Here is a 14,994-nt window from a genome sequence, read left to right on the forward strand (position 1 = left end):
ACATTGGAATCCCCATTCTAAGTCCCCCCCCTACCCCCCCCCCCCCCCCCCCACCGCCTCGACTTTGTTTTTTTGTCATTATTTTTGTTCATTACCCCAGGCTCTGTAAATTTACCTCCATTTTAAGACTTTGTTTTCTGAGATATTACGGGGCCTTAAGAATGGAGGTTATGCTGTGCTACATGTGCAGCAACAGTATTCATTGTAAAAATCGTCAGACAGTAAAATCAAGTTCTATTATTAAACTCACAATGCTGAGACGACGTCGCAAGCTGAGTTTTCTTAAGGGTAGTCCGGGGCACAGATGTTTGTGTAAGCTACAATTAATGTATATATAGGCAATACCGCATTGTATGACGTTGTACCACTCGCGGTAGCTGGACTTTTATTGTCTCGGTCCAGAACAGGGCATATCGATTTTCTTTTACATTTGAAGAATAATTGACACAGGTAGAAGTTGTCACATTGTCATATGGAAAGAAACTTGAGAGAGCGCGGGAGAGTGAGAGAGAAAGGGGGGTGAAGAGAGGGGAGGGAAGGAGGGAGGGAGGGAGGGAGAGAGAGAGGAGGGAGGGAGGAAGGAAGGAGGGAGGAAGGAAGAGAGAGAGGTCGAGGAAGAGACAGATAGACAGAGACGTAGAGCGAGAGGGAGAAAGAGGGAGAGAGGGACCAAGAGAGAGTAATTAGAGAGAAAGTGAGGAAGTGATGGAGGAAGGGAGGCAGAGAGAGGGGGAGAGGGAGGGAGGGAGGGAGGGAGGTAGAGAGCGGGAAGATAAGGAGAGAGAGGAGCGAGATGAGGGAGGGAAGGAGAGAGAGGGGGGGGGGGGGGGAGGGAAATAGGGAAGAGAGGAAGATCGAGGTAGAGGGAGTGACTGACGACCCAACGGACACTAAGGTCCATCTATGAGTTAATCGCTCACTTATTCACTCACTCACTCATTCGCTCACAGAAAAAGAAAGAAAACGGGGGGGGAGGAGAAGAAAATGTACGGATGACCAAATACAGGGAAGACCAGAAACTTGGTGTGGTACGAATTGAATAAGAGTACTCACTGTGACAGGCCCACGAGGCTGTCATACTGGTCACGGATGTAGGTGTTCAGCGCATCCAACATCGACCCTTCCGAGGCCGCCAACTCTGTGATCTTGTTCGACGAGGTGAACACGTCACCCAGCCCGTATGACGTCACAGTCAGCAACACAAGCAGTGACGTCGTTACGAAGCGCCGTCGTATATTTTCTGAGTGTGTCCGCATTGTTAACATGTTAGAAAGGCTGCTTCAGTCTCACACAGACTTCACGAGAATAGTTCAACTTCAACACCTCGTTTATCTCAGTAACACACCTTCAAGCATCTCAGACAATCATGGCACTGTCTTGTTCCTGGATCCTAAATGATGCCAGTTTGTATGTGTGTGGCTTTTGTGTGTGTGTCAACCCCCGCAGCTATCGAATTCGATGTTACAAGCCTTACTCAGGTGTCAGTAACAAAAAAATCTAATCATAAAGATTAGGGTTAGATAAAAATAAGCCACTTTAGAAAGATATGACGCAGAAGCAGATTCGTTTTTTTTTTTTTAACATTTCTTGAAGGAAACGGGGGAGAAAAAATACCATTTGTTATGGCCAAAGTAAAGGGCAAGGGTGAATTACTAAAACCATCGCAAAGGGATCGTGTTTGAATGAAAATGTGTCTACAACGAAAACTGCAGGGATCTCGCTGATCATCGAGATGAAGCAGTAATGATATTGATGAGTCAGTCACAGGTATCTGTTATGGACGTGCACGGTGTGTTGAACTGATGACGTCACGGTCGATCAGTTTTAACAGCGAGGCTGATGACGCCAACGAGCGAGGCCTGAAACACAAAAACAAAAATACTGTAGAGTCACAAAGTTTCGAATATTCGGTAGCGGCGCCGACAATCTTGAAATTAATCTGGCGGTACAATTTCACTTTTGAACAGCTAGCAAGCAAATATAAACAGTAATAATAAAAGCGCGGAGAGTTTAAACTTATCCACGCTTGATGTTGCCCCCGAGATGAGTGGGACAGAAATCACACGGCTTACCCTTGTCTTCGTTGTACGCACACTCAGTCATGCTGATCATCTCCGCGTTCCGCGTCATTAGATTTGACGTATGTAATGCGTTGTAATCATAATTATTACCAGCTATTGTGTTTTCAGCGTAGCAATAGGGCCCGATATTTAGTCTAAATATCGGACCCTATTGCTACGATGAAAACACAATAGCGTTTATATAGCTATTCTGACATTAAATTCTGTGTTAAAATCATGATTTTGTCAACAACAAGTACCAGAATGGTCCATGTCGCTGATTGCAGACGACGGTTCCCTTTCCGCATGAAGCCACGGAAATAACCGAACATTGAAAAACCCACGGACATGTATTACGGAGAAAACTCGAGATAACCGGATGTTTAGCATTACGTCAATATGCTAGGAATCATATGACGTCATGACGTATCATGCTTGCCTACGTATATTGTATGTTCGAAAGTCTGACTTCTGTTGGGAATTCGCGTGGTGAAGACTGCGGTAAATCTGTAGATGATATAAGAGAACAAGGATTGTCTCAGAAGAAACGACTAAATGTTTCAGAGTCAGACTTCCTGTCACAAAGTTACAACAGTTTCCAACTACGACCCGTGACTCTAATGAGCTCTGTACGATCTAAAATTGATTTCATTCATTGATTTTTATGGAATATTTGAGCTGAAATCAATTATGTCCTTACATTATTTCAAAGTCGTAAGACGAGTATCATCCCCGTCTCACCCCCCCCCCCCCAACCCCTCGAACAAATAAATCCAACAAAAACAAGCCCAACAATAAACAAGCAAAATACCTTGATAGTCTTGAGTCGAGCGTTTGAAAATGCCTGAGCCTGAAGGCGGGTGTAACTTACAGCTCCTGGTATCAGTCTGCCTTAGAGATGAGGACGACAGTTTACCAGATGGCCAGAATAGCGCGCTGCATTTTCCTGCATTTTCTTGCATAGAACTAAGGCGCGTCTGCCGCGACGGTGCCTGAGCTAAACGTCGTTTAAGTTAAGCGTGCTGTATACCTTGCAGTGAGCTTCAATTCCTCCATCATGTTCCTGTCCTTAATAAACAATAAATGTCATGTTTACATAGCCTGTTGATTCTTAAAGGCTGACATAGTCCTATCTAATTAGTTTAATTACTTCCTGGGCTTTTCCCATCGTTGCGGGGATGTATAAATTAAGCTTCCTGCAAAGTTTTAGGTTTGAAGTCCTCACCAATTACAAGAAATAATTAATTCTTTATTGCATTGTTTAGCAACAGTTCTCCAGGACTTGGGCTATTTTTAGACCGTTGACGTCACTTCGTGACGTTTCGTAAACCAAAGACGGCGTTTGAGACTGTTCTGTTTACATTCGACACTCATCAACACCACTTTGCAATACTGAAATAATTTGTTCTGTGTTCGAAAGCTACAGCCAATCGTTATTATATCCCCTTAGGTACAGTTTTATAACATGAATTAATTAATGAACGCTACGAATATGGCAGCCTTTAACGGTTACTTTTCATAAAAGCCATGGTTGAGTTACGTGTCTGTGTGTGTGTGTGTGTGTGTGTGTGTGTGTGTGTGTGTGAGTGTGTGTCACTGTGTATATGTGTGTGTGTGTGCGTGCGTGCGTACGTGCGCGCGCGCGCGTGTGTGTGTGTGTCTGCGTGCGTGTGTGTCTGTCTTTGTGTGTGTCTGTGTGTCTGTGTGCGTCTTTGTGTGCGTGTGCATGCGCGCGCGCGTGTGTGCGCGTGTGAGTTTGTGTGTATGTGTATGTGTGAGTGGGTCCCTTTGAAGAGATGCTGTGTAGCAAAACGAAAATGTAGCTACTGTAGTTTTCTCCCATTCCTGATCAGAAAATCTTTTTCTGAGCCACCCCCCCCCCCCCCCGCTCCCTCCCCCACCCCCCTTTGTTCTCCCCCCCCCCCACCCCCTCCCCTCGCGTCTATCACCCATCCTTACACCCAGCGCAGTAAGAAATCAGTTGTGACCACAACACCCACCCTGCCCGTTATGGTCCACGAATGTACAAGAATTGCATTTTAACCTGTCGCCTGCGTCAGCTCAACCGTAACTGTCGTCTACTGTCCTGACAGAACCCAGCGGTTGCTTGTCGTTAGGAGGTTAAAGTGAAATAAAATGTGTTAACAACAACCGTTTTGAGGGCTGCGCAAGGTCGTAAAATGTTTGGCAGTCGTTCTTCTTGGTTTATTTCAATGGCTGTTGCTGTCAGATCCGTGTTGCAAACTGAAACGTGTCAATAAATGTTCTTCTTCTTTTAAATATTAATTTTTTGTTAGTGGTTGAGTTGCCGGTTTATTTCTATGGCTGTTGCTATCATATCTGTGTTTGAAACTGAATCATTTCAGTAAGTTTCTTCTTTCTTTTAAATAAATCGATTTTTGTTTGTTAGGTTGCTTCTGTTGCTGTTGTTGTCATATCCGTGTTTGAAACGGAAGCGTGTCAGTACATTTCCTCTTTCTTTTGATATTTGATTATACACAAATATTTGTGTTTGTTAGATTGTTAGTTGAGTCAAATTTTCCGCTGTATCGTTCGAGTTTTACTTAGGGGTCAGTGAAATTTTTTGTTACCAACTGTCGTCACCGGAGACAATCAAAAACAAGCACCTTTACACAGTATGTTTTATAAGTTTTCTGAAACAAAAGCGTGTACGATGCGATGTATACCTAGCTTACACCTCTGATCATTTATTTATTTTATTTTATTTTATTTACGAGGATTTATATCGCGCACGTATCTCACCACACAAGGCGACTCAAGGCGCATGTTACCTATTAATGCCGTGTGAGATGGAATTTTTTACACAATATATCACGCATTCACATCGGCCAGTAGATCGACTGCCTTTAGGCGCTGCATCCACCTTTCACGGCCTATTATTCATTGCCTCTGATCTTATTGTCTGGACGTGTTAGCCACAAGATTTAAGAATTTGATTTGGACGTCGTTCTTCCCCTCAAAGCTTCGACTTCAGTGCTGTTCACATGACGGGCTTTCAACCCATTTTTAACATAGTTTTCGTCAGTTAGAAATTGCTCAGAAGTTGGCGAGGTACAATCGGGGAACAGTTGGCTGTGTGAACAGTCTCTCCGATTTGCAACCGATTTTCGTCCGTTTCAAACCCCAAGTTAAGCGTTGTTTAACTTTCTCTTCCGATTTTGAAGTAACTTACATCCCGACGCGCTCTCTGAATGGAGGCAACAATGAGCTGATTCTGCCAGCACTGCGCTGTTCACAGTCATGGCAGCGTTTTTCAACGACTTTCTTTTTACAACAAAACGCTCGAAAGTCGGTTGAAATCAGCCATATGAACAGTCCTTTTCGGTTTTCCAATTCGCTACATGCTGTTATGATGTGAATAGCAGATGATATAAGACACGACATGAGCTATACATTGTGTAGAACTAGAAGTCTTTTTCATGTAACCATTTTCGCCCACGGTGACTCTTGTATGCAAAATGATTGTTGTCCGGGTTGATGTTTTTATTGTTGATGTTTTTGTTAATTATCTAATCAGTTTGTTAGTTAATTAGCAGGTTGGTAAGTTAGTTTGCTTGTTACTTACTTACTCCTCGGTTAGTTATCTGCCGACGTCGTTCCACTGACAGGCTGTGCTACCACATTTCATTTCGCACAGCAGGCACGGGTTTTGCTAAATGAACGTCAGACTTTCATACTTGTGTGAGTGTTATGTAACTAGTGCTTTGCAAGACAGATTCTGCCTTTTGCATCAAGTGTTTATTCTTCTCGTCAGTAAGAGGGTCAATGCAGGTCCTTCCAATTCACACACGCTCCATAACTGAGTTTTAAGTCAATAAAACAGCCATCGATATCTTTACAAAGCAGCTGCATAAAATTCGAATAAAAACACGATTGAAACGACAGTACACTTGCCTATTAAACATACATAGTCAATTTGCAAACGGAAATTGCTTAGCCGGAACCGTTTTTAACAAAGCGTAAAATGGTGTAGGGGAGAAAAACAAGCTTTGTGCCATTGTGCAAGTTTTGTGTTCGATATGCACCGACTTGGAACGAGTTTTAGCACGTAAGTTTGAATGTGTACTTATATATATATATGTATATCAAGTTACATGTGCGTGTGCATATCTGTGTCTGTAATTACTATGCCTCAGTCTGGAGTAGGACCGAGAAGTCAAGATATAGTAAAAAGGTGCTGAGAGTTCAAAGCTCTGAACTGTTGTACGCCAGGATTTCAAGTTTTGTATTATTTGTCTTCTTTTATTTACTTCTGAATTTGTTGAGCAAGCATTCAAGGTACAATCCTTCTCTTGTAAGCGATCATGTGTTGGCGCCTAATCCAACACATATGTCCTTAATCGAACTTTTTACTTTTACACGATATTCTACCTTTTTATCGAGTTGTGTACATGCAAGTACATAATTATACCTGTCCCGTTTTTATCAACAACAAAAACAAAAACAAAAAATCTTTAATTTTTTTTTTACACGAAATAAGAGCATCCGCCAACTTATACACCTACCTAAAAACATCAGCCTGACTGCCTCCTGTGTAAAGTACTAGGGGACAATTTGTACTTTCCGTGAACATACAGACAATCGGAAACCACCAGACCCCATCACAAACAGAATTCCACAATCCAACGGTGTTGTTAAAGGCGGCCAACAACTCGGGTGCAGAGTCTGCTGTGAAAGGAGCGGTAGCCTCCCCTGTCACATCAGAAACATGCTAAATTAATTCGGCCAAAAAATGCCAGTGTGCACAGAAAGGTGCCAGGTTAGTGTTGAAACCAGCTCGCATGTTTCTGATGTTCAGCGGTGTACAACTCCACAACCAACAAAGAAAGGGGGTGTCTTTTACTTACTAGTCATTTTTTTTGTCAATGATCACACTTATAGCCTACTTACCGTGTAACGCCAGCGGTGAAAAACAAATCCCAGAAATTCGCGGTATCCTTCACGTCCCTGACATAAAGTTTGTCACAGTTTCAGCATGACTGGTTTGAGAGGTTTTTTCTCACACAGTATAGCTCCTTTTCCTCTGAAGTGTTGTTGTTGTTGTAGTTGTTGTTGTTGTGGCTCTCCTGTTATATATAGAGAGAGGGAGTGTTCACTGAACTAGAGAGAAGAGAGGGAAAACATTCACTCCGATAGAAATAAAGAGAAACATATTCACCGCGACAGAGATATGGAGAAAGATGTACTTCAATAGAGAGGTAGTGTTGCACTTGATCCAGTAATGATGGAATACTTTTGTGCGGCGCATTGACAGCGTAATTCCTTGCTAGCTATTGGCCACAGCTTGGTGTCCCACCGTCTCACACAGTCTCACACAGTCACACATACACACACACACACATACACACCGTGTGTGCCTACACTGTACGAAACCACACGATATTTATCCCAACCCCTTTCGTGTCAACCGTATGCACAGTTTTATGGTTGTTTTTGTTTGTGTTTTTGCTATGTGAATGTCAAGCACAGTTTAACGTTTCGAGTTTCTTCCTTTTTGTTCAAGGTGGGGTATCTTCTCTGCACATGTTTTGTTGTTGTTGACTTTTTGAGCAGCAGCAGCAGCAGCAGCAGCAGCAGCAGCAACAACAACAACAACAACAACAACAACAACAACAACAACAACAACAACAACAACGACAACAACAACATATTAAGTCTCAATTACGTCCATTGTCATTCATATGGAAACCTAATTGCTTAATAAATATTTTATGACATAAAAAAAAGCGTCTATGAGACTCTGTTAGGGTGGAGAAAACGTGTTTCTTAGATCAAAAAGTGCGAAGAGTAGCGTGTGCCGAGCTCAACGAAATATGCATGATATTCAAATGATATTGCCTAGAAGGTTAGTGCATGACTCCTTAACATAACATTCTTTATCAGCAATAAACCAAAACTTCACTTTTGACAGCTATAAAAACGTACTAGATTCAAAATAGAACGTGACAAGTCGTTGGACACAGAAACCGGCGTTGCGCGTCCACAGCATTAACATTAAACTGCGCTCACTGTTCAAGCTGCCCTGCGCAGAACCTTTTGCAGGCGACCGCTGGCAGGACATTCGATGACCACTCGTGGACTAATCTGATCGATCGACACTGCGATCTGTCCTTTGCTTCTGATCACTAAGCTAATCCTGTAAAATTGCGGATCCTAAGTAGGCTAAGTTCTGGCCTGTTTCGCTGGTGCCAGGAACGTCAGGAGGTTTTCTTTTTTTCGGCAAATATGTCCAAATGACCACACAAGTGTTGGCAATTTGTAGGAGTTAAATGCAGTCCTTGCGGGGTCCTTTTTCTCATGAGGGGAAGGGGATAATTGGTTTAAGCAAGGTTTTTATTCCATTAAACATGATACATGGCTGCTCGCTTTCCCCAATGAGAACTGAGCAGCCCGAATTTCCATGAGGGAAACCTCACAGGACTGTATCAAATCGTATCCTTAGCCTTTACAATAATAACACGAGAAGGGAGAGGGGGGATAATTTTGGGCTAACTCGTTCTGAACTAGTCAAGACAAGTTAAGTCAAGTTAAACACCACTATAAGCATTATGCTTGTTGTTGTTTACTCTATATGCGTTTTTTGTGTGTAAATAATGCACAAACGTTGAATAAAACAGTTTAAACCAACTAGTCAAGAATCACCCCCGGTCACAAAGGGCTAGCCCAGTCTGACCTCCAGGTCAATGTTGACTGGTGGTCAAAATGGCCAGTTACACCGGTATAGAAGTTTTTTTCAAAATGTCTACGGCAAAGATTAAAACTTAATTGTTTATCTCATATTGATGCTTACAAAATTCTTCGACTCGTCGGCATTATACTTGTCTCGTCTAAATATCGGAGTCTATTGCTACGCTGATAACACAATAGTTGGTAATGAAGTCGGATCTTATCTTATCCTTATCTTTTTCTGATGATAATAAAATCCATGTTTCTGATCTGTTTGACTTTCACTTTTTAACATAGAGGGGGAATCGAGACGAGGGCCTAGGGTCGTGGTGTATGTGTGTGTGTTTGTGTGTGTGTGTGTGTGTGTGTGTGTGTGTGTGTGTGTGTGTGTGTGTGTGTGTGTATGTAAAGCGATTCAGACTAAACTACTAGACCGATCTTTATGAAATTTTACATGAGAGTTCCTGGGTATGATATCCTTAGACATTTTTTTTATTTCTTTGGATTAATGTCTTTGATGACGTCATATCCGGCTTTTTGTAAAAGTTGAGGCGGCACTGTAACACCCTCATTTTTCAATCAAATTGATTGACATTTTGGCCAAGCAATCTTCGACGAAAGCCGGACTTCGGTATTGCATCTCAGCTTGGAGGCTTAACAATTAATTAATGACTTTGGTCATTAAAAATCTGAAAATTGTAATTAAAATTAATTTGTTATAAAATGATCCAAAATTACGTTCATCTTATTCTTCATCATTTTCTGATTCTAAAACCATATAAATATGTTATATTCGGATTAAAAACAAGCTCTGAAAATTAAAAAATACAACAATTATGATTAAAATAGAATTTCCGAAATCGAATTAAAAACAATTTCATCTTATTCCTTGTCGGTTCCTGATTCCAAAAACACATATATATATGATATTTTTGGATAAAAAACACGCTCAGAAAGTTAAAACGAAGAGGGGTACAGAAAAGCGTGCTATGCAGCACAGCGCAACCACTACCGCGCTAAACAGGCTCGTTATGATTTCACTGCGTTTTGCACGAGCGGAGGACTACGGTCATTGTGAAAAAATGCAGTGCGTTCATTCTGTGAGTTCCACAGCTTGACTAAATGTAGTAATTTCGCCTTACGCGACTTGTTATAATCTTCTGAAGTGTTCTTCTCCAGTTCAACTTCTCCAGTTCTTCCGAAACATTTTTAGTTTACTTCTTCATTAATTAAAGGTGTCGTCGTGCTCTGAAACAGGTGGAATATTGGCCGGTCATTCTACTCCCCCCTCCCACCTCAACCCCCCCCCACCCCACCCACATTCAGCAAATGATGAATCCTTTTTGTAACTGACACGAGCGTCAATCAGCCAGACGAATTCACGCTGAAAACAGGCAGGCAGGTGATTTTGGGTATGTGTCTAAGTGAAAGGGGGGTGGGGGGGTGGGAGTATTATCCAGTGTAAAAGCTATAGATCTGAGATGGTGACCCATAAACCTTTCCCGGAGCACATGTTCTTTTCAGAATCAGTGACGGGTTACATCACACTGGACACACCCTAAAAATGTCCTCCCAAACGTCGGCAGTCATGCGCGGCTGCTCGATCTTTCTCAGCTGAATAAAATCTTTTCTTTGAAACTTTAATCGCAGGTTACCAGACTGGTCCGTCGACAAAGGGCAGATATTTACAACACACAGGTTTGCGCAACATACAACTCTGTACGTGCACGGATAAATTCAGTAAGTTAACGTATGCAGGCTAATTATGTCTGTACACGGCTGACACTGAGTTTGCTCGCTAGTTCATGACATATCAAGGAACGAAGCATGCAATGACTGTCAACACAAGCACATAATCTTACAAGCCCCCAACTACCATTACCTTCAGCCGATGTGCGGTGATACAAACGCTTTTTGACTTTCTCTACAAATAGACGGGGGGGGGGGGGGGGGGGGGTATTCTGGACTAAAAATAGAATACGGGATTGTGGGAGAGCTGTTCTAGGGCACTTACGCACTAAATTCCATTTTCAAAACCGTTGGAGTGGAATGAAAAGAATAAAATACAAGAATTACGAGTTCAGTAAACAAAAACAAAAGTTGGCAATTGAATTTTTGTTTAAACTGAGACATTCTTGCCAAGTCACGCGATTCGAACCCGTGACCACCGGGTCAGTGGGGTCAGTGGGCGAGCGCTCTACCAATGAGCCAACCCGGCACACACAGTTCTACGGTGTGAAAATTGAACTTCAAACATGCATTACACGTGAGTTTACGAGCATGTTTCGACTCGTAGGTTTCCGAGTTTCTCCGTTCGTATTCGTGTACTGTATACATGCTGTCGATTTCACTGTTCGAGGGAGGTTAAGTTGATGATAACTGACCATATGCTCCCCGGCGTTCACTTTGTATAAGTTTGGAAAGCAATCTCAAGTAGCTTTAATTTCGAGTCAAGTGTGACCGACATTATGTTGTAGTCTGGCTCCGAAATGCTTTGAACAATTGCCGAAAGGCGCATACGTCATTGCATGAAAGGATTTCCCTACCCAGTATATTTCCAACGGATTTTGAGACTTGGACGATTTAGTTCGGGACGACAACGCTCTAAGGCCGGTTCATTACACCCCCGGTATAGGGGTGTGTATAGGATTCGGTCGATGTGTTTGTTTGTTTGTGTTCGCATATAGATCTAAAGAATGAACGGACCGATCGTCACCAAACTTGGTGAACAGGTTCTATACATTCCTGAGACGGTCCTTACAAAAATTGGGACCAGTCAAACACACGGTTAGGGAGTTATAATTGGTGGATTAAGATTCTACAAGGACTTATAGAGGCACATATTAATGGTCAAAGGGAAATAACCTTCTCAGTTGGTGGCAGTGAGAATGGTTATTTCCCTTTGACCAACGGGGGTGTTTTTCCTACCTCGGAGGAATTTCTTGTTATACAGGGAAGCAAGCGGTTGAAACGGGCGTCGACAGAGCCAATGAAGGGGGATACCAACTTGTAGATAATATACCTGTGCTGTCAACTACTTCGGCTGTTTTCTATACTCTTCTGTATTCAAAATGTGAATATCTCTATGAAGAAAGCATTTTCTTTGCAATAACGGAAGGAAACCCGAGAGATTCTGGCCGATGTTTTTATTCAATTAATTGAATATAATTATTCAAGATTGGACCTGAAGTCTCAAATCAAATCGCACTGTTGCAAACAAAAATGCGCCGTTTGCCAAGAATTGATGTACAAAGATTGCTTTAGCGCTCCTTGTAATCCGAAATCGTTTTGTTGGTGTTTTATTTTATCAATGTATCATGTATCATGGGTGCACGATAGATTTGGTGTTTTGAGTCACCACATCCTCCTTCCCCTGACCACTCTATCAGAAAAAATGGTTCCTCTCTCTCTCTCTCTCTCTCTCTCTCTCTCTCTCTCTCTCTCTCTCTCTCTCTCTCTCTCCGTCTCTCTCTCTCTCACTCTCACCCTATCTCTCAACCACACACACACACACACACACACACACACACACACACACACACACACCCATATTTTCTCCGCCCTCCCTCTCTCTCTCTCCATTCTTTTCTTTCTTTAATTTTGTTATTGCATGTTGGTTTTTCTAATTCATGCACCTTTATTTTTTTTCCCATCTCTCTGTCGATCGCTGACCGTGTAACGTTTGATTGATTGAATGATTGATTGATTGAATGATTGATTGAATGATTGATTGAAAACAACAACAAAATTGAAGATTGGCGTCAATTCGTTTACATCCTGCAAGTTGCACAGTTTATGAATCGTCCGCCGTTTCCCAAATGTCATTTGTGGCGAATCGAGATAACGCGGCAGTCGTCTGGCTATAAATCAAGGGTGGGCCTGTATCTAATTTAATTTGTATTTAATTTTATTTTATAGACTCACCTGAGTGATCAGCCGTGCGACCGTACGTTCGTTTGTGACCAACATACTTGGCTTCTCTTTAGGTGTTATAGCAGCTAGATTTGTAGCTCATTGGAGACGTAATATTTTAAGCCGTTTTCGAAAATTTGTAAAAAAAAAAAAAAAAGAAGAACATTACAGCTGGATCAAAACTGTTTAGCTCTCGATAAAGTATCTAACCCGATCTCTGTCCATGCAAAAAAACTTGAAAAAAAAAATTCATACAAATCTTCATATTTGAGTTTAGCTGCTAAGTAGTCACTAAACGAGAAAATAAACTTTTGTTTTAAATCACACAGTAGTGCATACATTTTAAAGACTGAATCCATGAATCAAGTGCTCAGAATGTTGTTCAAATATAAACAAATAACACAAATACAAAACATACGAATACCACACTGCTCACAATTATTAACTTTACAGGGAACAAAATTCCAAACATAAAAAAATCCAAATTGTAAAACAAAATAGTACACTCATTTCGCGTAATCATTCACCGTGTTGAATATTTCAGAGGAAGACAACCCAACAAAATCTACACATGTTATTGTTAGCTTGGGTGTCTGCAATAGTGTATCAACAGTTCTTTCCCTTGAGCAGGCTCTATCTTTTCACTTGTTTGTTTGTTTGTTTGTTTGCTTAACGCCCAGCCGACCACGAAGGGCCATATCAGGGCGGTGCTGCTTTGACATATAACGTGCGCCACACACAAGACAGAAGTCGCAGCACAGGCTTCATGTCTCACCCAGTCACATGATTCTGACACCGGACCAACAACTCCCAGCACTAACCCCATATAATGCCAGACGCCAGGCGGAGCATCTTTTCACTGAACATTCTCAAAACCTACACAGCTCTTACGTTACACAATTTCAGGGTTTGATGACCTTTAGACGGGTTGATCCTCGTCAAATGTCAAGGTCACAACGGTTCCGAGTTCGGGTAAAAAACAACAACGGAGAAACTTTAATTTTCTTTAACGCTTTTGAAGCTAGATCTTGGAAACTTCACACACTTCCAGGATCTGATGTCATCGTCACCTGACTTAAAGCCTCTTTGATACTCGTCAGGTTTCAGGGTCACGGTGGGGTCGAATATGGTTCAAAGCTGGACAATACCAACATTTTCTTGAACGGTTATTACTAAGGAATTACTAAAACTGAACATTGCAGTTTCACACACCCACACACACACACACACACACGCACACACACACACACAACAAGACACACACACACACACACACACACACACACACACACACACACACACCGTGACTTACACACTCACACACACACACACAAACACACACACACACACACACACAAACACACACACACACAAACACACACACACACAAACACACACAGTGACACACACACACAAAAACACACACACACACACAAACACACACACACACACGCACAAAGAGTCAAAGCAAACGGTTGCTTCTCATTAAGAAAATCGTACATTATAATAGTCAACATAAAAAAACCAAGAAAGGTAGGTTGTTGGAACGTTTGTTATTGACAAAACAATACTCGTTACATTCACAAATATATCGACCCAACGCGGTACGGCAACGGTCTTTTAAGTGAACAGACACAAAAATAGTCACAAAAAACTTAGCTTGATGGAATCAGTCTTTGCCCACTCGCCAGGACGCCGAGCGAATAATCAACAAATAGTCGACGGAAAACTCTTACTTTCCTGGAATTGCTTCGTATATATGACTTCCTCAATCTACATATGGGTGCGTCTCAGAAACTGATCCTTTTGTGTGTGCCATAATCAAATTAGCCCACAATTGAAACATACTGAATTTTAAATCATGATATTGGTATTTTTGAGAAGTAAAATGAATAAAGATATAGTACAAACAAAATTGAGTATTTTGCATGATTATTATGAAGATTGTTTTGCGAAAGAAATGATTGGATGCGTGAAAAATGGAGGTCTGATCTGTGACATGAACCATCAACTAGTTTTGCACCTCACTACAAGAATCGTTTAGAATGTCCAAGGACTGCTATTCTTGTTATGTGTGTTTGGTTTAAGTGTACTTGACAGTTGAAATGTTATTTTGTCCACAGAATTGTTTTTTTAAACGAAATTAATCGCTTGAAAGTTTGCCATCACTGTCGTAACATAGGTTTCCACACGCGTGCAACAGCAACAAGTCCTAAATTTGAACTTTAGAATTTGCATATTCATCTTCAACACGATCTTGACATGAAAGGGCATAGAACATCGCTAAGCTAAATGTTATTTAAGTATTATTTTCTCAAAATTGCATCTGCAAACT

General features: G+C 41.6%; 1 protein-coding gene across 1 annotated transcript in view; it reads right to left on the bottom strand.

The window, feature by feature from the left end:
• LOC138978536 (prolyl 4-hydroxylase subunit alpha-3-like) overlaps positions 1–7,371 on the bottom strand; it is a 92,305-nt gene extending 84,934 nt beyond the window's left edge. Inside the window, exons 1-2 of the mRNA XM_070351281.1 lie at positions 6,972–7,371; positions 1,054–1,859 (exon numbers count right to left, since the gene is read on the bottom strand). Of these exons, the coding sequence (XP_070207382.1) occupies positions 1,054–1,265 (212 nt within the window). The 5' untranslated portion in view covers positions 1,266–1,859; positions 6,972–7,371. The remainder of the gene's footprint in view (positions 1–1,053; positions 1,860–6,971) is intronic.
• Positions 7,372–14,994: the final 7,623 nt, after the last annotated feature.

The sequence above is a fragment of the Littorina saxatilis genome, linkage group LG10, assembly GCF_037325665.1.
Source record: "Littorina saxatilis isolate snail1 linkage group LG10, US_GU_Lsax_2.0, whole genome shotgun sequence".
NCBI lineage: Eukaryota > Metazoa > Mollusca > Gastropoda > Littorinimorpha > Littorinidae > Littorina > Littorina saxatilis.